A 25312-nucleotide genomic window follows, 5' to 3' on the forward strand; every position below is an offset into this window, starting at 1 on the left:
TCTACCATCGGCAGAATCAGTGTTGAGGGCCTTGGGTTCAATGGCAGCGACCATAATGCTTCTCCCATGTGTCCAGTTACGTATGAGAATTCGACAGTGGACACTAACTGTACAATGGTCCCTTTTGGAACTTCCATTGTCGTATCCAATACAACTCAGTCGAGTCTGTCCGTCATCCCTCATATGGTGGATGTATTCTCTGGACATTTTGGAGGTATGACTCTTTATTCCAGCCCCTGCCCAAGCCACAGTGACCACGGCCTCCTCCCAACTCCGGGGGGGGGGGGCATTTTTCTGGCAGGACAGTCCAAGGCCTGTGGTCTCCTGTAGAGACCAGCTTGCACATAAATGTTCTAGAGATGAGGGCGGTCCTTTTAGTGTTGCAGGCCCTTCATGCCTTTCTTCCTCTGGGAACCATTGCAATTCAGTCAGACAACATGTCAGTGGTCTGGTATATAAACAAACAGGGAGGGACCAGGTCTTAACCCCTTTGTCGTGAGGCCATGAGAGTGTGGGAATGAGCGGTCTCCACCGGTCGTTTTCTCATCGCAGCGCACATTCCAGGATGGTCCAGCATTCTAGCGGACAGGTTAAGTCGGACTATTCTGATGCCTTACGAGTGGTCTCTGAACCTTTCAGTAGGGGAGCAGGTCTTCCTGAAGTTGGGGTCAGCCTTGCTATGATCTCTTTGCATCTCCTTCCAAAGCGAAGTGCAGTGAGTTTTTCGCTCTGAACCCCCTGCCAGGGGAGCCCCACAGAGATGCTGTAGTCCATGCTTGGCCTCTTGTATGCTTGGTCTTCTGTATGCTTACCCTCCAGTACCTCTTACTCCAAGGTTTCTACAGAAAGCTCATTGACTGGGGAGCAAAGTGTTCCTCATTGCTCTGTTTTTGCCTCACCTGGTATGGTTTCCCTTCCTTTGGTCTCACCTTCTCGCTCCGCTCTGGATCTTGGATCCCATTCAGGATCTGATTTCACACCCATCGGGGGTTCCTCATCCGAACCTGGACAGCTTGAAGCTCACAGCTTGGCTGCTCCAGTTCCCATGATCACTAGGACTCCTGGATTATCTTCTTCAGTCAGGTCTATTTTGGTGGCTGCTCATAAGTCTTCTACCAGGAAGGTTTATCACAGTAAATGGAATTTTTTTTTGTTTTGGCGCCTCTCAAAGGAGTTTATATCCCTTCACTGTTCCTATTTCTGCCATTTTTGATTTTCTAGCTGATATTTTTCAACACGGAGCTAGTTCTTCTACTGTCAAGGTTCAGTTGGCTGCCATTTCTCATTTTCATGTGGGTGAGAACTCTCCCTCTCTAGCCTCCTACAGACTGTGTAAAGCTTTTATCAAAGGAACTTTTCTGCTGCACTCTCCTGTCAAGGATCCTGTTTCTCCATGGGACCTTACTATGGTTCTTCAAGCTCTGGTCGCTCCGCCTTTTTAACCCACTGCAAGCACAGATCTAAAATTCTTATCTTGGAAAACAGCATTTCTGTTGGCTATTACCTCTGCAAAAAGGGTTTCAGAACTGCAGGCCTTGTCCGTCAAAGTTCCTTATATGATTTTACACAAAGATAGGGTTTCCCTTCAGACCAATCCATCCTTTCTTCCCAAGGTAGTTAATATACAGTGAAAAAGAATTAAAAAATGCTGCTTACAACCAAAACCTAGTCCTCAGCCCTCTTGGGGCCCATGAAGAGCTCAGTGTCTCTCCAGTAAATCATTCAAAATCTGAAGAAGTTATTGATGGAAACGTATTGTTGAACCTGTATCGTTAATGGTGTGTTGGAGAGCCTTTATTGTTGCAATAAACTGTTCTGAGAAGAGTTTGCCTGCTTTGTGCGTACTTTGGTACCCATCAGAGTGCTGATCACTAGTTAATATTAATCAAACTATCAATTTACAAATTTTCTTTCCTAAATTTGTTAACAAGATGGAATACAAACTGGATGTTTATAGACAGTTACGATTCTATTTACATAGGACAAAAAATTTCCATAAATTCAATTGTTTGTATCTTTCTATAAACCTTTTTTGGGTAAACCTGTCTCCAAGGTCACTGTTGCTAAGTGGATTTCTTCATGCATCCTTCAGGTATATAAGGACAGAGGCATGTCTCCTCTGGGTCAGGTGAAAGCTCATTGCACTAGATCCATGGCTACATCTGCTGCCTTTAGGTCTAGAGTCTCTTTAGATGATATTTGCTCTGCAACTAGTCCTCATCTCATACATTTTTCTCATTGCAAATTGGATTTGTCTTCCAGAAGGAGAGCATCCTTTGGTTCCGCGGTGCTCCGAAATATTTAGTAGCTGGGGAATCTGTCCCACAGGTTGAAGACCAAATGAAGTAAACTACTTCAGATAAAGAAGTTATGTACTCACTTTAACGTTCCATCTGAGTAGTTGTACTTCATTTGTCTTCAACCGTCCCTCCCTCCTTCCCCCGGACCTTTTCTTGTGAACAGCCTGCGGGCTGCAGTTATAGGTTATAAGTATTTTTTCAAGTCTGATTATCAGTATAAAGATCAGCAAACTCGATCTGGGGGTTGGAAGGTAGTAGAGGTGTATTATGGGTAGGGGGAGGAGCTTGGAACTCGGAGCAGATGCTAGTAAGATTGCCGGCTCTGACTCTATACGGATCCGGTAGCCCACAGGTTGAAGACAAATGAAGTAGAACTACTCAGATGGAACGATGTTCTTTGTGCTTCACTGTTGCAGTCATCACACTTGGGTTATCTTCTTGCAGGTAGCCCTCAGTCGGCCCAAATACCAGTCTTGGATTTCTGGCTCGGATGCTGTTGCCTCTTCCATGGTGTCAGTTCGCAAGTGCTGGTTGGCCACTACCTGAAACTTTCATTTTTCGAGTTTCAAGCCTGAAGTCTTCTAAAGCTAAGTACCTCATTGGAGATCCTTTTTTCTTGCTCTAACCAATGTCAGAAAAAGTTAACAATTGTCTTGCCTGTGGAAAGCAAATACCTCTCAGATTTTCATTCTTACTGTGCCACCTGTTTATGCCCAGGCCATAACGTTCTGCGCTGTCAGTTTTGTGCCTTGTTCAACGCCTGAACTATTCATCGTCGGGCTATCTTTGTCGCTAAATTCTTTCGCTCTCATTCTCTGTATTCCGAAATGGCTTCGATAAGCCATCCGACTACCGATCTTCCAAAAAAAAGGTAAGGATAAAGACAGAGACAGACCGCATAGGACCAAAACTGCTGACAACGCTTCCATTAAGCTAATCGCCAGTTCGCCGGTACTCAGTGAGGTGCTTTCGCAGCCCCTGATACCCGCTTCTACAGATTCGCAGGCCTCTACTGAGACGCATTCGGAGTCCGGTATGCCGCGAGATGCTTCTTCGACTGTGGAACCTGCGGATGTCTCTGCCTTGGATGGGTCCGGAGACCCTGTGCAAGCACTGGCTTCTGAGGGTGTATACAGACCTACCAATGTTCGTATTAAACAGACTACTTTGTTTCTTACTAAAACTACTAAATGTCTCAAGCCCAGGGTTCGCAGTACGCCTAGGAAACCAACGACCAAAGCACATTCTCAAGCTTCCATGCCACAGAAACAAATGCTTAGAATGGCTGAAGACCTCATTACTTTAATTAAGGGAAGCCAACCTTTCCCCTCTAAAAGACAAAGAATTGATTTTCCTTCTGATTCCACAGACCATGAGTCCGATGACTCTGATCCCTCTGATTACCAGGACATACCCTTATCTACCTATGAGGATTCGGATGCAGAGGATTCTATTCCTTCTGCCACCCCCACCCCCCCGAGGACCTTCTTTCAGTGAAACCTTGCATACCCTGTTACCCTGTGAGATCATTTCCGCAGGGAATGCCAGGACTACCCACAGTACAAAAAGAGACTCAGGGAATTCTTAGACTTACCTCAACACAGGCCTCTAGCTATACCACCTGTCCTGGATATTGTAGATGATGTCTTCATGGAATCCAGTCTTACCCCTGATACTTTACCACCAGCTACTAGAAAGCCTGATATGTACTACAGAGTACCTGATTCTCACAATTTTCTCTTTAAAAATCCCACTGCGGATCCAGAGACCATTTCCCAGGGACCTAAAGGTATTAAGGCTACTGCAGCAAAAAATCCTACCCCTTTCGACAGGGACTCTAGGGCTTTAGACAGATGGGGTAAGAAGGTATATACCTCTGCAACTCTTGCCATCAGGGCTTTAAATTACCAGATGTTCTTTGTGTTTCACTGTTGCACTCATGACATTTGGGTAATCTGCTGGCAGGTTGCCCTCAGTCGGCCTGAGTATGAAAGTCTTGGGTCCTGCGTCGGTTGCTGTCTCTTATAAAACATGCAGCCAACGCCATTTTCTTCAGTCTTTCTTGCCACATGGTGCCCGAAGCACAAGCAGTTCGCAAGTGCCAGTCGGCCGACTCCTGAAATTTTCGCATTCGAGTTTCAGAACTGAAGTCTTCTATTAAAGCTAAGTACCCCATTGGAGAAACTATTTTTTCTTGGTTTTTACCGATGTCAGAAAAAATTAATAATTGTATTACTTGTGTGAAGCAAATACCTCATAAGGATTTCCATTTATACTGTTTTCCTTGCCTAGGCCCTGATCACAATGTGCCTGGCTGTTGGTTTTGTGCTAGATTCAACCAACGCACTATTAAGCGTCTGTATATTTTTGCATCAAGTATTTTGGAAACAGATTTAACTACCCAGAAATGTCGTCGGATAGCAATCCGACTACCGGAGTACATAAAAAATGCAAAGAAAAGGACAGAGAAAGGCAGTCGAGATCCAAAACCAACGACAAAGCTTCTCCTAAGCCAGTCACCGTTACTCAGTGAGGCACTTTCGCAGCCCCTGATACCCGTTACCTTTGAGTCGCAGGCCTCTACCAACACCCATGTGGAGTCCGGCATGCCGCAAGATACTCAAGGTATTGGACCAACAGATGTATCTCCCTCAGATGGGTCCGGAGCCGCTGAGAAGGCACCGGCTTCTGAGGGTGTATTCAGACCTCAACATTTGTATATCAAACTGATGACAGCTGCAAAACCAAAGACAAAAGCAACTTCTAAAACTAAAAAAACAATGCATGAGCCACGTGCACAGGCCTCTTTGCCTAAAAAACAGATGATCAAAATGGCTGAAGACCTTATTATCTTGATCAGGGGTACCCATCCCCCTCCAGATAAGAGGCCTAGGCAAGACACTGATTATGAATCTTCAGATCAGGTTTCTATTTCTTCTGATTCCTCTTCTGATCATGAATTATCTATACCTTCCTATGAGGATTCTGATGCTGAGGAGTCTATTCCATCTGCATCTCCTCCTGAGTATTATTTATTTGGAGAAACCTTGCATACTTTGAGGGAGCATTTTTCACTGGGAGTGTCAAGACTTCTCAGAATCAAAAAAGAGGCTCAGGATTTCCTTCTTCTCCCTCAGCACAAGCCTTTAGCCATTCCCCCTGTTTTAGACATTGTGGATGATGTGTTTTCAGAGTCAAGCTTGACCCCTGACTCCTTACCTCCAGCTCCCAGTAAGCTTGACAGATATTACAGGGTTCCTGACTCGCATAAATTTAGAAACCCTGCTGCTGATACTGAAACCATTTCACAGGGCCCAAAGAGAGTTAAGGCCTCAACAGCAAAAAATCCTGTCCCCTCTGACAGAGACTCAAGTGCACTGGACAGATGGGGAAAAAAGGTTTATACATCTGCAACCTTGGCAATCAGGGCCTTAAACTGTGAATTTCATATGCTTAAGTACCAGTACCCATAGGGGGAAAATTAGCACTTTCTGCTCAAAATTGGCAGTTAATAACCCAGGACAAGTGGGTACTAAACATCGTATCACAGGGATACAGATTCCATTTCCACACTCTGCCAATGACAAATGGTTGGCCAGATCTGCCAAAAAATCAATGGGCAGAGGCACAGAAACAGGTTACGTCACTCATGGATATAAGGGCCATTCAGACCGTACCAGAACAGGAAAAGGGACAAGGTTTTTACTCGACTGTTCTTAGTACCCAAAAAGGACAAGACCTGGCGGCCAATACTGGATTTATCAATTTTGAACACATACCTGGACATTCCAAAATTCAAAATGCTGACTTTGCAGCAGCTTCTGCCCATGCTGGGCAAGAATGCTTGGCTGGTGACTTTAGACCTAAAAGAGGCATACCTGCATGTCCCAATAAGACAGTCGTGCAGAAGATTACCTCAGATTCAAGGCGGGCTTAATGCATTACCAATTCTCTGCACTGCCCTTTGGCTTATCTACTGCGCCCATGGTCTTTACAAAGTGCCTGGCACCAGTAATTGCATTTTGCAGACAAAGAAGTATTCAAATATATCCTTACTTGGACGACGGTCTTATTCAAGCAGAGAACAAAGGACACTCTTCTTCAACACTTGGCGTTTGTGAAAAGGCTTCTAATATGTCTAGGGTACACAATAAATGAAAAGAAATCACAACTGGTACCCTCCCAAAAGATAACATTCCTGGGTGCAAGCTTGAATACAGCTGCCCAGATGGCTTACCTCACGCCAAACAAACAAAGGCAACTGACTGCTTACTTCAAACTGATGGCAACAAAAGCACAGTCTTCTGCAAGACAAATTCTGCAGGCTCTGGGCTTCATGGCATCCTGCATCCTACTAATTCCATATGCAAGACTGCATATGAGGAAACTTCAATGGTACCTAAAAAGTTTATGGAGTCAGCATTCACACAGTCTGGAAACAATGATTCCTCTCATTCCCTGCCTTCAACAGGAGTTTGTATGGTGGGCAAAGGCCTGTCACCAAAACATGGGACGGCCCTTCACTCTACCCCCTGCCAGCCAAACCTTAACAACAGATGCATCAGATTATGCCTGGAGGGCCCACATGGCAGGAAGATGCATTCAGGGCATATGGGCACCAAAACAAATGCATCTACATATCAACCAGTAAGAGATGCTAGCTGTTCAACATGCCCTAACATCCTTCAAGGACTTACTTCATCCAGGACAACTACTGATAAAGATGGACAACACCACAGTCATGTGGTATATAAACAAGCAAGGGGACACACACTCATACCCCCTATGCAGATTAGCCATGGCACTGTGGGACACAGCTTTGACCTACCAAATACATCTTCAAGCTCAATTCCTGCCAGGAAAACAAAACACTCTGGCAGACGATTTAAGCAGAAACCTTATGGATCCTCACGAGTGGAAACTAAATCCACAAGTCTTCAGCATGATAACAGAGAAATGGGGGAGCCCAGACATAGATCTATTTGCCTCTCCTCAAAATTATCAATTGAAAAGATTCTGCACAAGGACTTATCACAGACAAGCATGGAAAGTAAACGCCCTATCCTTCAGTTGGAAAAACCTATCAGTTTACGCCTTTCCTCCTCTGCCTCTTCTACCAAAGGTCCTCCTAAAAGTCAGACGAGAAGCCAAAGATGATATTAATTGTCCCAGACTGGCCCCGCCAATACTGGTACCCATTCCTAAGGAACTTGTCTCAATACCCAGCTTGGACCTTGCCTCAAATACCACAACTACTGTCCCAGCAAAACAATAAGATCCTGCACAATCAACTACAGACTCTGAACCTGGCAGCATGGCTAATCCTGTAATCATACAAATGACACCTCTCAGTAAAGCTGTGATGGATGTCATTTTGGAAGCCAGAAGGCCTAGTACTAGAAATTCTTATGCTGACAAATGGAAGAGATTCTGTGCTTGGAATCGAGCACAAGGAACTGATACAGCAGAACCACATATTCCTCAGATATTACAATACTTGACTGAGATGCTTGACAAAGGCCTATCTTTCTCATCAATCAAAATCCATGCCTCTGCCATTTCGGCTCATTACAATACAGAACCACCAATCTTTTCTCATCCTTTAATAAAGCAGTATCTTAGAGGAGCCAAAAATTTAAGGCCTCCTAGAAGATCACCATTACCTGCATGGGACCTCAGTTATGTGTTGGAAAAGCTCACCCTGCCTCCATTTGAACCAGCTGCTACCGCTGATATAAAGTTCTTATCATGGAAGGCTGCTCTGCTACTAGCAATTACCTCAGCAAGAAGAGTTTCAGAGCTACAGGTCCTCATGGCTGTAGAGCCTTTTATCATATTTTACCCAGACAGGGTGTCTCTCAGAACAAATCCTACTTTTATGCCTAAGGTGGTTTCCAGTGTGGCTCTTAACCAAACAATTCAACTGCCAACTTTTTATCCAAATCCGCAGAACAAAGGGGAGAGAATTCTGCATTCCTTGGATGTACGCAGACAGCTAAGATTCTACTTGAGCAGGGCGAAAGCTCTAAGAAAAACTGAGCAATTACTAATGTCATATGCTGCAGGATCAGAAGGAAAATCTATTTCAAAGCCGACAATTTCAAAGTGGATAAGTCACTGCATCCGATGTCCTTCAAGAATGCAACTGCAGTCATAACATATGGGTTGTCCTGCCTCAGGTAGCCCTCGGTCGGCCGAATTCCAAAGTCTGGGTCCGGCATCGGCTGGTGTCGCCTCCTCTCCGACATCACAACGGCTGGAGTATAAAGGCATCGGCCGACGCCATCTTCTTCAGTCTTTCTTGCCGCGCGGTGCCAGAAGCAGTTCGCAAGTGCCGGTCGGTCAGCTCCTGAGTTTTCAGTACCGAAGTCATCTAAAAGCTAAGTACCCCGTTGGGGAACATTTTTTCTTGCCTCAGCCGATGTCAGAACAAATTGAGAAAGTTAATAATTGTTTGTCTTGTGGTAAACAAATACCTCATAAGGACTTCCATTCTTACTGTCTTCCTTGCCTGGGCCCAGACCACGACATCTCGACCTGTGCTTGCTTTAATAAGCGCACTCTCAGGGGCCGGGCAGAATTTGCTGAAGACTTTTTTGGCGAATCCTTCGCGTATATCATGCCGTCGGATGTACCGACAGCTCAAGCTTCCAAAAAACGGAAGGACCGGGACCGGCATCCTCGGCCCGCGTCCTCTACCGATACTACTCCTAGACCCTCCGCTAGTGCTTCGGTCCCTGCAGAAGCGATAATTCAGCCGCTCCAGACCGACGACACAGCGTTATCCAGTCCATCGGTCCCGGAGACCTCTCTGGTGCCGGTTGTTGATTTTCCTCCGGATCCCGAAGTTCATGATTTACCCGACACCATTCCGGTGGACAAGGTCACTCCTGCACATGGGGCTGCTAGGCCCCCTGTATCTATGTCCATCAAGGCCTTTGCACGTGCTAAGGCTGCCAGCCAGGCCAAGGCCCATCCTAAACCTGCTGTCCAGGCCTCCTCTTCTGATAAACAGATAATGTCTCTTGCTGCAGACCTTATTTCCCTTATCAGGGGGTCTCAGCCTCACCCAGACAGGGGTTCTCAACCTCCTGCAGAGAAAAGGCCTAGAACTGAGCAGACTGAGAACCTCTCCTCAGATGAGGCCTCTGGGGATTCTGAGCATTCAGATATCCAAGAAGAATCCTTCCAGGCCTATGAGGACTCTGATGCTGAGGAATCAATCCCCTCTGCCTCTCCTCCAGAGGATTTCTCTTTTGGTGAAGTCCTGCACTCTGAGGGAACACTTCCAATGGCAGGGTCAGGAATTCTCTGATTCCAGGAAAAGGCTCCGTACCTTCCTAAAGCTTCCCCAGCACAGACCTTTAGCTATTCCTCCTGTGATGGATGTTTTGGATGATGTTTTCTCCGATTCCAGTGCTAACCCTGACTCTCCCCCCTGCTCCTGTCAAGCCAGACAGATATTACAGAGTCCCTGACACTCACAAACATCTCTTTAAGGCCCACACCGTGGATTTAGAAACTATTTCACAGGGTCCCAAGGGAGTGGCTACCTCCACTGCCAAAAATCCTTTGCCAGCGGATAGGGAAGCCAGGTCTATGGAGAGATGGGGTAAAACAGTTTATACCTCTACCACCCTGGCAATGAGGTCTCTTAACTGCCTTTTTCATATGTTTCAGTACCAGGATTTTTTACTGGATGATTTACGGAAAAAATTAGCCTCACCTGAGCCTATTGACAGAAAGGCATTGCAGGATCACATACATAACACTCAGCAGGTTAACAATCATTTTCTTCAGTGTGGTTATGATGCATTGGAAGCATCATGTAGGGCAGCTATGACTAGGGCTGTGATACGTAGACATGCTTGGTTAAAAGATCAACCACTGCCAGACCATGTCAAAGTAAAGTTACTTGATGCACCTCTGGAAAAACAGAAGCTTTTTGGCGCTAATGCACAAGATGTGTTGAAGTCCATTGAGGAAAAAGCTAAGTCAGTACAGACAGTCAAGGATTTCCTCCAGGTTCAGCCACCCAGATTCAGTAGAAACTGGCCTTCAAAAAATTGGTCCTTCCCAGACTCGGACAGGTTTCAAAGGGGAAAGAACAGGCGTGGCCGAGGCCAACACCGAGGTTCCTACAGGGGACGCCAATGGCAACCTACAACTCAAAAAAAGTGCTGCAGCCAGTCCAGCTGCACCACAAGGACAATCACAATGACTTGACTTTCATACCGCCTACAAGGGCTCAGACAGAAGCATCCTTGGGCGGAAAATTATCCTTATTCTCAAAAAACTGGCATATCTTAACCAAGGACAGTTGGATTCTGGATTTAATAGACAAGGGTTACAGATTCCACTTCCAGACTTTACCTACAAGACAAGGCATGCCAAACCTGCCACACCATCAAAGGGCAGAGGCACTCATTCAAGTTTCAATGCTATTAAGTATAAAAGCAATAGAAAAGGTACCTCCCCAGGAACAAGGCCAGGGATTCTATTCAAGACTGTTCCTTGTTCCAAGAAAGGAAAACAAATGGAGGCCTATACTGGACTTGTCTGCTCTAAATACCTTTCTCATTGTGCTAAAGTTCAAAATGCTAACGTTACAGCAACTCCTTCCCATGCTGGGCAAGGGGTCTTGGCTGGTCACTCTGGACCTCAAGGAGGCATACCTGCATGTCCCAATCAGACAAAGCTGCAGAAGATACCTCAGATTTCTTGCAGGGACAGAGCACTATCAATTCTCAGCATTGCCGTTTGGCTTATCTACTGTGCCCAGAGTGTTCATGAAATGCCTGGCATCAGTAGTGGCACACTGCAGACTCCAGAGAATTCAAATATACCCCTACCTGGACGACTGCCTCATACAAGCAGACAACAGACAAACCTTAATAAAAAACTTGGACTATGTCATGCAATTACTACAGGCCTTGGGATACACAGTCAACATTCAAAAGTCAAGGCTACTGCCATCCCAACAGATTATTTTTCTAGGAGCCAAACTGGACACACAAACACAGATGGCCTACCTCACAAGAGGAAAAACAACAGCAGTTACCAGAGTACTTCAAAGGCCTAGCACAGCTCCCCCAGCTGACTGCAAGGAAACTCCTGCAGGCCCTGGGGTTCATGGCATCATACATTCTCCTGATACCTTTGGCAAGACTTCATATGAGAAAGCTGCAATGGTATTTGAAAAGCTTATGGTCACAACACAGCCAAAGCCTAGAGGACGTGATCCCACTTATTCCATGTCTGCAAAAGGAATTCCTGTGGTGGGCTCAAGCAAGTCAATTAAACAAAGGCATGTTTTTCAACAGACCTCAAGCAGGTCAAATAATTACAACAGATCATGGATGGGGGGCGCTCATGGAGGGCAGATGCGTTCAAGGTCAATGGACACCAAAGGAAAGACATCTGCACATAAACCAAAAAGAGACGCTGGCAGCCATACATGCAATCGAGAGTTTCGAGAAATCACTGCAGCAAGGACATTTACTAATAAGGACAGACAACACCACCATCATGTGGTATATAAACAAGCAGGGAGGGACTCATTCATACCTCCTATGCAGATTAACAATGATTCTATGGGAAAAAGCACTGAGTCGGAAGATACACCTGCAATCCCAGTTTGTGCCAGGCAAGGACAATGTACTGGCAGACAGGTTGAGCAGAAATTTCTTGGATCCACACGAATGGATGCTGCATCCACACATGTTCTCACAAATAACAAAGACATGGGGAAGACCGGACATAGATCTATTTGCGTCTCACACGAATCATCACCTGGAAAAGTTCTGTACCAGGACCCACCATGCACTAGCCTGGGCAACGGATGCTCTCTCCTTCAGCTGGAATTCCCTAAAAATGTATGCATTTCCACCTCTGCCACTGTTGACCAAGGTGATCCTGAAGATCAAAGCAGAACAACCAACGGGCATTTTGATAGCTCCAGACTGGCCAAAGCAACACTGGTACCCATTGCTATTGAGCATAACACGGACCAAACCGTGGCCTCTGCCCCTATGGCCCCTGCTCCTAACACAACACAACTACAGGACTGTTCACCAAAACCTGAAAACATTGCATCTGACAGCCTGGAGGTTACTTTAACTCCTTCCGCTTCCAATCTTTCCAAGGCAGTTCAAGACATCTTATTGGAAGCACGCAGACCATCCACCAGAAAAGCCTATTCAGCCAAGTGGAAGAGATTCAGCATCTGGGCTGCCAACAGAGGTCAGGATACAACAGTACTGAGTATACCTCAGATATTGGAATACTTGGCAGAAATGTTTCATTCTGGGCTCTCATATTCTTCCATAAAGATTCATGCCTCAGCAATCTCAGCAAGATACAATTGTGATCCACCAGTGTTCTCACATCCTTTGCTAAGACCGTTCCTGAGAGGAATAAAGAATATCAAGCCTCCCAGAAAACAACCAATTCCTGCATGGGACCTCAATTTTGTATTGGAAAAATTAACTCTTCCTCCCTTTGAGCCAGCAGCAACCTCGGAGATGCAGTTTCTATCATGGAAAACGATTTTTCTATTGGCAGTTACATCAGCAAGAAGAGTCTCGGAGATATAGGCACTCATGGCAGTACCTCCTTTCCTCATTTTCCATCAGGACAGAGTCTCTCTAAGAACAAATCCTTCTTTCATGCCAAAGGTGATTTCCAGGGTGTCTCTAAATCAAACTATTCACCTTCCTACCTTCTTCCCCAATCCTCAAAATAGAGGGGAAAGACTGCTACATACCTTGGACATACACAGGCAACTACGCTACTACTTGGACAGAACTAAGCCCACCAGAAAGTCTGACCAGCTGTTAGTAGCCTATGCTGCTGGAATACAAGGAAAAGCAATATCCAAGCAAACAATTTCAAAAAGGATTGGACACTGCATCAGATTCTGCTATTCTCACCATGGGAAAAGTGTGCCAGCCAATATTAGGCCACATTCCACCAGAGCTATAGCCACATCCACAGCTTTCCTAAGAGGAGTGGCTACAAAAGACATTCTAGAGGCTGCTACATGGAGCTCCGTGCATACATTTACCAAACACTACAACCTGCCTTTATACTCCAGATCCCGAGCAGGCTTTGCTTCGGCAGTCCTGCAGGGCATTTTAGCTACACCTTCTTTTTCTTAGCTCCATCCACCCCCAGCTTGGCTATGGTATTCAACCCATATGTTATGACTGCAGTTGCATTCCTGAAAGACATAGTACAGTTTTGTACCTACCATAAATGTAGATGTCCAATAGATATGCAACTGCAGTTGGATTTTCCCTCCCTCCTTCCCCTCTTTTCCTTCATTTGGGTCCATTCCCCCTGTTCCCTTTAGCTGGGGGTATTTCCTATGGTGTATCTGTTTATTACTGTTGTGCCTGTCTGGAATTGTTTATCCATTTTCCACATTTAGCCTTCTTAGGAGGGCACCTGGCATCTGGGGCAAGAAACACTGAAGAAGATGGCGTCGGCCGATGCCTTTATACTCCAGCCGTTGTGACGTCTGAGAGGAGGCGACACCAGCTGACGCCGGACCCAGACTTTGGAATTCGGCCGACCGAGGGCTGCCTGAGGCAGGAAAACCCATATGTTATGACTGCAGTTGCATATCTATCGGACATCTACATTTATGGTAGGTACAAAACTGTACTTTTCTGCTACGTACACCATGGTAAACCTGTGCCCAAGGGCATTAGGTCTCATTCCACCAGAGCTGCAGCTACTTCAGCAGCCTTTCTCAGAGGGGTACCAACCAAAGACATTCTAGAGGCTGCTACTTGGAGTTCCTTTCACACCTTTACAAAGCATTACCATTTGCCTCTTTACTCTAAGTCCAGGGCAGGCTTTGCCACTGCAGTGCTGCAGGTCCTTATAGCCACACCTAATGCTGTTTAGTTCCAGCCTCCCAACCATTGCTTTGGGATTCTACCAAATGTAATGACTGCAACAGTGAAACATGAAAAACATAGTACAGTTGTGTACACTTACCATAAATGTAGATGTTTGAGTGTATTCACTGTTGTAGTCCAAGTTACCCTCCTGCCATCCCCCTTTCATTCTAAAGTTTATCTTTCCTTCTCTATCTTCTACAACCTATGTGATGTATTTGCTTGTAGATGAAGGTAAAGTTTATATTGATGCATGTATTCATATATATACTATTGCTACCTTTTTGGGGGCACCGGACATTGGAGGCAAGAAAAACTAAAGAAAGTGGTGTCGGCTGCATGTTTTATACCCCTGACGTCATGGAAGAGAAGACCGCAACCAACGCAGGACCCAAGACTTTAGAATTCAGGCCAACTGAGGGCAGTCTGCCAGCAGATTACCCAAATGTAATGACTGCAACAGTGAATACACCCGAACATCTACATTTATGGTAAGTGTACACAACTATACTTTCTCACTGTGTCCACATTTCTACAGAAAGCCTCTGCATGCAAACTTCAGTCATTATCTATGCCCCACTCTGGCCCAGACAAATATGGATGTCCTTCAAGAATGCAACTGCAGTCATAACATGTGGGTTGTCCTGCCTCAGGCCGCCCTCGGTCGGCCGGATTCCAAAGTCTGGGTCCGACGTCGGGTGATGTCGCATTTCTCTCTGACGTCAGAGCAGCTGGAGTACATAAGCATCAGCCGACGCCATTTTCTTCAGTCTTTCTTGCCACGCGGTGCCCGAAGCAGAAGCAGTTCGCAAGTGCCGGTCGGTCAGCTCCTGTATTCTACGATACCAAAGTCATCAAAAAAGCTAATTACCCCGTTGGGGACCTTTTCTTGCCTCAGCCGATGTCAGAATTACTGAAAAAGTTAACAATTGTCTTTTTTGTGGTAAACAAATACCTCATAAGGATTTCCACTCTTACTGCCTCCCTTGCCTGGGCCCAGACCACAACGTCTCGGCCTGTGTAGCCTGTGCTCGCTTCAGCAAGCGCACTCTCAGGCGCCGGGCGGAGTTCGGTGAAGATTTTTTTGGCGATAAATTTGCTTACACCATGCCGTCGGATCTTCCGACATCGCAAACTCCCAAAAAGCGAAAAGACCGGGACCGACATCCTCGGCCCGCGTCTACCTCCGACTCCACGCCAAAACCTAGCGTGAGTGCTCCGGTTCCTTCGGTTCGGAGCGGTGGAGAGACCGTCTCAGAAGACACCGCATTACCGACGACTCCGATTCCAGATATTACTCCGACGCCAGTTATTGACCTTCCTCCGGATACCGAAACCGAGGAAATGCCCGAGACCATTGCTGTAGACAAGGTCACTCCTGCACGTGGAGCTGCCAGGCCTCCTATGGCCATGTCTATTAAGGCCTACACTAGGGCTAAGGCAGCCAGCAAAACAAAGCATATTGCTTCCAAACCCTTACCTCAGCCGACTCCGGAGACACAAATTATGTCCATGGCTGCTGATTTAATTTCCATGATCAGAGGTTCACAGGCCCATCCTGAGAGAGCATCCCAGCCTCCTCCTGATAAAAGGCCTCGGGTTGAACCCTCTGACCCTTCTCCTTCAGATAAAGATTCTGAGGGCTCTGTCCACTCTGATAGCCAGGAAGAGCTCTTCCAGACTTATGAGGACTCAGATGCAGAAGATTCCATACCTTCGGCCTCCCCTCCTGAGGATATTTCCTTTGGGGAAGTTCTGCACACCATGCAGGAACATTTCAAGTGGCAGGGTCAGGAATATTCTGATTCTAGGAAACGCCTTAGGACTTTCCTTAAGAAGCCTCAGCACAGGCCCTTAACTATTCCTCCTGCACTTGATGTTCTGGATGATTTGTATTCTGATTCTAGTGCTACCCCTGATTCTCTTCCTCCTGCTCCAGCCAAGCCAGACAGGCATTACAGGGTCCCAGAAACTCATTCCCATTTATTCAGGGCCCATACTGCTGATTTGGAAACTATTTCACAGGGGCCTAAAGGAGTTTCAGCCTCCACCTCAAAAAATCCTTTGCCCTCCAACAGGGAAGCAAGGTCATTAGAGAGATGGGGTAAAAAGGTTTACACATCCACTACCTTATCTATGAGAGCTTTAAATTGCCTTTTTCACATGTTCCAATATCAGGATTATCTCTTAGAAGATTTACAAAAAACATTAGCTTCTCCTGATCCTTTAGACAGGAAGATTTTGCAGGAAGCTGTACATAACACTCAGCAAGTAAGCAATCAATTCCTGCAGTGTGGATATGGTGCACTGGAAGCTTCATGTAGGGCAGCTATGACAGGGGCAGTGTTGCGTAGACATGCTTGGTTAAAAGATCAACCTCTACCAGATCATGTAAAAGCAAAACTTCTGGATGCACCTTTGGAAAAGAACAAGCTTTTTGGTGCAAATGCTAAGGATGTGTTAAAGACCATCGAAGAAAAAGCAAAATCAGTTCAAACTGTGAAAGATTTCCTCCAGGTTCAACCCCCAGATTCAGTAGGAATTGGCCTTCAAAAACTGGTCCTTTCCTAATCCAGAAAAGTTTCAAAGGGGTAAGAACAGGCGTGGCGAGGAAGAGGCCAATACAGAGGCCCTTACAGGGGCGACAATGGCAGCCAGGAAACCAAAGAAGTGACGAGGGGTTTCACCTGCCCAACAACCACAAACTCAATGACTTTCCTCTACTACCGCCTACCAGGGAACAACTAGAAGCTCCCTTGGCGGAAATTATCTCTGTTTGCAGAAAACTGGCACAGACTGACAAAGGACAAATGGATTTTGGACATTATAGACCGAGGGTACAGGTTTCATTTTCATACCTTACCAAGAAAACAAGGCATGCCAAATCTACCACAACATCAAAGGGCAGAGGCTATCAAGCAAATCTCTGCTGACTCGAATGAAAGCAATAGAAAGAGTTCCACAACAAGAACAAGAACAGGGTTTTACTCAAGACTGTTCCTTGTTCCAAGAAAAGAATCTCAATGGAGACCAATACTGGACTTGTCCGCATTAAACACCTTTCTCATAGTACCAAAGTTCAAAATGCTGACTCTACAGCAACTCCTTCCCATGCTGGGCAAGGAGTCGTGGCTGATTACTCTGGACCTCAAGGAGGCATACCTGCATGTCCCTATCAGACACAGCTGCAGAAGATACCTCAGATTTCTTGCAGGGCCAGAGCATTATCAATTCTCAGCATTGCCATTTGGCTTATCTACTGCCCAGAGTATTTACAAAATGCCTGGCTTCAGTAATTGCTCATTGCAGGCTCCAGGGTATACAAATTTACCCGCACCTGGACGACTGCCTCATACAAGCGGACAACAAATTGATGTTGACAAAAACCTGGATTATGTCATACGATTACTTCAAGCTCTGGGATACACAGTCAACTTCCAAAAGTCAAGACTGCAGCCATCCCAGCAAACAATCTTCTTAGGAGCCAAACTAGACACAGCCTCTCAGATGACTTACCTGACAGAAGACAAGCAAGAGAAGTTAACTCAATACTTCAAAGGTTTAGCAAAGCTCACCCAGATGACTGCAAGGAGATTCCTACAGGCCCTGGGTTACATGGCATCCTGCATTCTACTGGTTCCATTAGCAAAATTACACATGAGAAAGCTTCAATGGTACCTAAAAAGCGTTTGGTCTCAACACAGCAACAACTTGGAGACAATCATACCACTCATTCCATGCCTACAAAAGGAATTCCTATGGTGGGCATCGGTGAGCCAGGAAAACACAGGTATGTCATTCAAAAAACCACAGATAACACAGACCATGACTACAGACGCCTCAGACCTTGGATGGGGGGCGCACATGGAAGGAAGGTGTATACAAGGACAATGGTCTCCAAAGGAAACACATCTGCATATAAACCAAAAGGAAATGCTGGCAGTAATGCATGCTATCGAGGCTTTTCAACACCAACTCCAGCAAGGCCATTTAATGATACGGACAGACAACACCACTGTGATGTGGTACATAAACAAGCAGGGGGCACCCACTCTTACCCCCTTTGCAGACTGACAATGCAGCTTTGGGAGAAGTCACTGAGTCTAAACATCCAGTTACAATCCCAGTTTGTTCCAGGAAAAGACAATGTGTTGGCGGACAGCCTAAGCAGGAATTTCACAGATCCACACGAGTGGAGGTTACATCCGAAGGCTTTCAGACAACTCACTTCGACATGGGGCAAGCCAGAAGTGGACCTATTTGCCTCTCACCTCAATCATCCTCTACCAACATTTTGCACAAGGACATACCTACCATCCAAAGGCTTGGAAAATAGATGCCCTTTCATTCAACTGGAACTCACTAGCAATCTATGCATTCCCACCTCTGCCACTGATGACCTCATTATTACTAAAGATCAAAGCAAAGAAGCCCAAGGGAATCATAATAGCCCCGGATTGGCCAAGACAACACTGGTACCCACTACTATGGAGCATATGTCACACCAGGAGATGGGCCCTCCCTCAGTGGCCTCTACTTTTGACTCAACACAATTTCGAAACACTGCATCCAAACCTTCAGACACTGTAGCTAACAGCCTGGGAGATCCCATAAATAACTTCAGCTTATCTCTCTCCAAGGAAGTTCAGCGGATACTAACAGAGGCTCGAAGACCATCCACCAGAAAGGTTACGTAGCAAAGTGGAAAAGATTCAGCAATTGGAATACCAGGAAGGGACATGATGCATCATTACTGAACATCCCACTCATCTTGGAATATTTGGCAGATATGTTACAGAGCGGCCTCTCATATTCTTCAATAAAGATACATGCATCTGCTATTTCAGCTAGATACAACACTGATCCTTCTGTTTTCTCTCACCCCTTACTAAGACAATTCCTCAGGGGAATCAAGAACATTAAGCCACCAAGAAAGGCCCCAGTGCCAGCCTGGGACCTCAATTTTGTCTTAGAAAAACTGACTCTACCTCCTTTTGAGCCAGCAGCTTCAGTTGACTTGCAATTTCTCTCATGGAAAACAGCTTTCCTGTTGGCAATTACCTCAGCAAGAAGGGTTTCGGAGCTACAGGCCCTAATGGCAATACCACCCTTTATTATTTTCCACAGAGACAGGGTTTCATTAAGGACCAACGCTACTTTTATGCCAAAGGTGGTATCTAGGGTTTCTCTAAATCAAGCCATTCATCTGCCTGCTTTCCTCCCCAATCCTGAGAATAAGAGGGAAAGACTTTTGCATACCTTGGACATTCATAGACAACTTCGATACTACCTGGACAGAACCAAGGCCAGTAGGAAGTCTGAACAGCTTTTTGTAGCTTACGCCCCTGCAGTCCAAGGAAAAGCAATTTCAAAACAGACTATTTCTAAATGGATTGGACATTGCATCAGATTCTGTTATTCCTTTCATGGGAAGACTGTCCCAGCCTATGTCAGACCACATTCCACCAGAGCTACAGCCACCTCTACAGCATTTTTAAGAGGGGTGCCTACAAAGGACATTCTAGAAGCTGCTACATGGAGCTCCGTGCATACATTCTCCAAACACTACAATCTCCCTCTATATTCCAGATCCAGAGCAGGCTTTGCTTGGCAGTCCTGCAGGGTTTGATTGCCACACCATCTCTTTCCTAGAGCATACCTCCTCCCCCAGCTAAGCTATGGTATTCTACCCACATGTTATGTCTGCAGTTGCATTCTTGAAGGACATAGTACAGTTTTGTACCTACCATAAATGTAGATGTCCGATAGACATGCAACTGCAGTCGGGTTTTCCCTCCCTCCATACCCCTCTATGCCTAGGGTCCACTCCTATCCCCCTTACTCTTAGCTGGGGATATCTGTTATGGTGTATTTGTTTTATTGCTCATGTATTTGTTTGGAATCCTGTTTTTGTCTTCCAATTTGATTACAGCCTTCCTTGGAGGGCACCTGGCATCTGGGGCAAGAAACACTGAAGAAAATGGCGTCGGCTGATGCTTATGTACTCCAGCCGCTCTGACGTCGGAGAGAAATGCGACATCAGCCGACGTCGGACCCAGACTTTGGAATCCGGCTGACCGAGGGCTGCCTGAGGCAGGACAACCCACATGTTATGACTGCAGTTGCATGTCTATCGGACATCTACATTTATGGTAGGTACAAAACTGTACTTTTCCCCCCTGCTCAGGCCTCACTTAAAGAAGCCCTTCTGGATCCCTCAACTGGTGCTCCTGATCCCCCATTTGGGCAGCCTCATCCAGCCTTACACAATCTCAGGTTAACTGCATGGTATCTCAAATTCAAGTGATTGGGCTAGTGATGCCCTCTCTGTCTCAGTCTGTACTGCACATCTTGTCTACATCACAAAATAAATCTGACCATCAATTTTACAAGAGTAAATGGAAGCATTTTTCTGTTTGAGTAGTAGATCAGAATATAGACCCTTTTTCTGCTTTGATTCCAGGGATCTTACATTTCCTTTCTACTCTGATTCCGGCTCCAGCTGTTCACGATAAAATTCCAGCTGGTATCCTCTTCCAGTTGTCAATTTTACACCTGTTTAGTTTAACACCAGCTTTGCAAAACTTTTTAAATGGAGTCTGTCTTTTGCTTCCTCTGATAAGACCTGGTACCGCCCTGGGACCCAAGGTATGTTCTGGAATTTCTGACCCAACCACCATTTGAGCTAACGCATACTGCAGACCCAAAATGTCTGTGTTGAAAAACTGTATTCTAGATGAATTTGCATCTGCCAAGATAGTATCAGGACTTTAATGCTTTATCAAAGCCCCCTTGCTTAGCATTTCACAAAGACAGAGTGACTAATCCATCCTTTGTTTCCAAAGTGGCTACAGAACACACTTTCAACCACTTCACCTGCCAGTGTTCTTTCATAGTCAGTCCTATAAGGGCATATTTTAGATATTCACTGTCAGCTTACGTAATATCTTCTTAGTAGTAAACCTATCAGAAAAAATCATTTTCTTTTGCTCCAAACAAGATGGGTAAGAAATACTTCAAAATAATACTTTCTAGATGGCTGTCAGATTGTGTTTTTTATTACTGTTCTGGAAGTTAGACTTTACCAGCTAAACCCACAGCACATTCCACCTTATCTGTTTTCATTTTGCTGCCTTTTTTCAAAAATTCTATAGCGGATGAAGTTTACTCTGAAGCAGCATGATCCACATTGCATACCTTCTCCAAGCTTTACAAGTTGGACATAAGTTCTAGATCCAGATCTTTCTTTAGGGCTGTAGTTCTAAAAGGTACCGTGTCAAGATGCTACCCAATCTTCAAATAACTTTGCAACTGTTGGATTGGACAGAAGGATGAAGTAGGATACAGAAGTTATGTACTTACCGTAACACTGGACCCTTTTTATCTTAGTCTGTTCGAGGCAACATTCCTCCCACCATCTCCTTTCAAATTGTTACCTTGTCTCTAAAGGCCTGGCAGTCCAAGTAAAGCTCTTCTCCTTGAATTCCCTAATAATTTTTAGTCCTCTGATCCTGTCCTTTCTAGCCTGTCAAATTTACTATAAGTTTAGTCAGGGCACTGGGGGTGTTGGAAAAGAATCTCAAAGGAAGTTTAGGCTAAAAATACTAGCAAAAGGCTGGAGTGGATCCAAAAAGTGGCTTGATACCTGACAGTCATATTGGATGGACTAGAATGAGTAGGATTCAGTGTTACAGGATGTACATCATTTCTGTTTTTGCACTTGCAAACAGGCAGATTAGAGATTTTTGGACTGGATACTAAAGATGTACATTGTTTATCTTCAAGATAACAGATGATTTCCTGGCAGTCTATCAGGCTAACTATGGATTTACGTCAGATGGTGGTGATAGTGTTTCAGATGCACAGAATAAAGCTGATCCTCCGAAAACTACTGTGGACAATCAGGATAAGTGTGATCTTCCAAAAGAGCCTGTTGGGTCCGCTGCTGAAAACCCTGAAGAAACAAGCACACCCTCTGAAAAAAGTGATTCTAAAGCTAAGGGAGAGAAAAGGAAGGCAGATCCAGGTAAAAAAAGAATGTATTCCTATACAGACTTTTTAAATGAGAAGGACAAAAATGATGGGTCTTCAGTACATGCAGTAGAGCAATTTTTTTAAGGAATGTAACTGTATAGCTACAATATTTAAAATGAAATGACCTAAGCATATTTGCTCACTTATTTTTTTTACAGGTTGGTTTAACGTTGAAGAACAGAAAAACACAAATGTATATGTAACTGGTAAGTCATACTAATGTTGAAGTGTGACACACTTGAAGCTCTTCGGACATTTATATGAATTATACCTTTTTGTAAAATGTAGCCTTTAGTAAAAATGATTCTGGTCATTGTCTCGAGTGATTTTCAAAAAGTAGATTGTAGCTTTGGGGGGGGCTGAGGAAAAGCTACTGATTGTTTGCCAGTGTAGTTCTTGTTCTTTACACATTTAATCTGTATATAAATTCTTGTTACCAAAACTTAATTTTTATGCAGATTTAAGATCACAGTAGAGATCAATGACTTATTCGTAGTAGTACCCTTTTCAGAAAATGGTTATTGGATGCGGAATAAAATCTAGATGAATGAAAACAAATTTGAAGTGACTGCCTTTTTTCACACCTTTGTACAGCAATCCTGACATTTTGGACAGCAAGTCATATTACTTATTTCACGTTTCATATTTAGAAGTTATATTCACACTGCCTTTGATTAAATATTTGGTCTAATATATTGAAACAAACTACTGTTTCTATAGTTTTACGTTTGTAATTTGAAGTTATAGAGTGCACTAATTATATCATCACAGTTGCCTTTCCTTAGATGATGTCCTAACAAAGGACCATCATAGAGCAACTGGCATAATTGCAAAGGCAGCTTGAGAAGTTAATGCAACTTAGTCTTGATTTATTATGATTAATAAGAGATATTTTTTCACCTTAATCTTGAAGTAGTAATTTTAATCTTCTTTAGTCTCCAAGGTCCTGTGCTGTTACCCTTGTACAAACAAACACAAACAAATGCAGCAGATGCTGTGACAACCATTTATGAAAGTGTATTAAGTGTAGTATAGTTGTTATTGTAGGTGTACAAAGCATGTAGATGTTCGTCGTGTTTCACTGTTGCAGTCATCACAATTGGGTTAGCCTGCTGGCAGGCTACCCGCAGTCAGCCTGAGTTCCAAAGTCTAGGTCCGGCGTCGGTTGCTGTCGACTCTTCCCTGACGTCAATGCACCAGGGGTATATAAGATGCAGCCCACGCCATTTTCTTCAGTCTTTCTTGCCGCGCGGTGCCCAAAGCAAAAGCAGTTCGCAAGTGCCGGTCGGCCGACTCCTGAAGTTTTCAAATTCGAATTTCAGATCTGAAGTCTTCATTAAAGCTAAGTACCCCGTTGGGGAAACTTTTTTCTTGCTCCAGACCGATGTCAGAAAAAGTTAATAACTGTATTTCTTGTGGGAAGCAAATACCTCATAAGGATTTTCATTCTTACTGTATTCCTTGCCTAGGCCCTGACCATAACGTTGCTAGTTGTCGGTTTTGTGCTAGATTTAACCAACGCACAATTAAGCGTCGGTACGATTTTGCATTTCATTACTTTGGCAGAAGATTTAATTATATAATGCCATCAAATCAGCCGACTACCGGAGTTTACAAAAAACGAAAAGAAAAAGAAAAGGACAGGCATCAGAGATCCAAAACTGACGACGAGGCTTCTTCTAGGCCTGTCGCTGGTTCTCAGTGAGGTGCTTTCGCAGCCCCTGACGCCCGCTACCTCAGAGCCACAGGCAGCTTCCGACTCTCACGTGGAGCCAACTGGGCCTCTGGAAACTCAAGGTATTGGACTCTCGGAAACTATTCCCTCAGATGGGTCCAGAGCCACTGAGCAGGCATCGGCTTCTGAGGGTGTTTTCAGGCCTACACAGTTTTGTATGTGAAACCTACTTCAGCTACAAAGACTAAAGCAGCTCTAAAGACAAAGAAACAAGTACAGCATTCACCTGGACAGGCCTTCACGCCTAAAAAACAGATGCTATTACTTTGATCAGGGGTTCCCATCCCCCTCCTGAAAAGAGGCCTAGGCAAGAGTTAGAATATGAATCTTCAGACCAGGTTTCCATTTCCTCTGATTCCTCCTCTGAGCAGAATTACTCTATTCCTCCTATTCCTATTCCTATGAGAATTCTGATGCTGAAGAATCTATTCCTTCAGCCTCTCCTCCTGAGGATTATTCTTTTGGGGCAACACTGCATACTATGAGGGAGCATTTCCACAGGGAGAGCCAAGATTACTCAGAATCCAAGAAAAGGCTCAGAGATTTCCTTTTATTGCCCCAGCACAGGCCCCTTGCTATCCCGCCTGTTTTAGACATTGTAGATGATATATTTACAGAGTCCAGTTTTTCTCCAGACTCTCTACCACCAGCCCCTGTTAAGCCAGACAAGATACTACAGAGTTCCTGATTCACATACATTTCTCTATAAGAGCCCTGCAGCTGACCCAGAAACCATCTCTCAGGGTCCCAAAGGGGTCAAGGCTTCTACTACAAAAAACCCTATTCCCGCCGATAGGGATTCTAGGACCCTAGACAGATGGGGCAAAAAGATTTATACCTCTGCTGCCTTGGCTGTAAGAGCTTTAAATTGCCAATTTCATATGCTTAAGTATCAGCAATATCTTACATCCTTGCTAAAACAGAAAATGCCAGCAAATGTAGAATGTGCAGACAATAAAGAAATGCAGGATATATTGCATGCAGCTGAACAAGTTGGAAAGCATACTTTCCAATGTGGTTTTGATTCTCTTGAGGCCTCCTGCAGGGCCGCTGTTACAGGTTCTGTCATTAGGAGACATGCTTGGTTAAAAGAACAGAATTTTCCAGATCATGTTAAAGCAAAACTAATAGACGCTCCTTTACAGCATGATGCTTTGTTTGGTGCTAAAGCAGAAGAGGTGTTGAAGAAAATGGAGGACAAGGCTAAATCTATGCAAACAATCAAGGATTTCTTGCAGGTACAGCCTCCCAGATTTAGCAGGAACTGGCCTACAAAAAATTGGTCCTTTCCAGTGTCAGACCACAAAGGGGCAGATACAGATGTCCCAGAGGCAGAT

General features: G+C 44.8%; 1 protein-coding gene across 4 annotated transcripts in view; it reads left to right on the forward strand.

Moving 5' to 3' along the window:
- The window catches only part of HTATSF1 (HIV-1 Tat specific factor 1), a 970322-nt gene that overhangs the window by 169845 nt on the left and 775165 nt on the right, over nucleotides 1–25312 (forward strand). For 3 of the 4 annotated variants that reach the window (XM_044065289.1, XM_044065288.1, XM_044065290.1), the window contains 2 exons: nucleotides 21992–22232; nucleotides 22399–22446. In XM_044065289.1, the coding sequence (XP_043921224.1) occupies nucleotides 21992–22232; nucleotides 22399–22446 (289 nt within the window). The remainder of the gene's footprint in view (nucleotides 1–21991; nucleotides 22233–22398; nucleotides 22447–25312) is intronic. The other variant, XM_044065291.1, reaches the window with a different exon arrangement.

Source organism: Protopterus annectens, chromosome 3.part0, assembly GCF_019279795.1.
Source record: "Protopterus annectens isolate FY-2018-M chromosome 3.part0, PAN1.0, whole genome shotgun sequence".
Taxonomy (NCBI): domain Eukaryota; kingdom Metazoa; phylum Chordata; order Ceratodontiformes; family Protopteridae; genus Protopterus; species Protopterus annectens.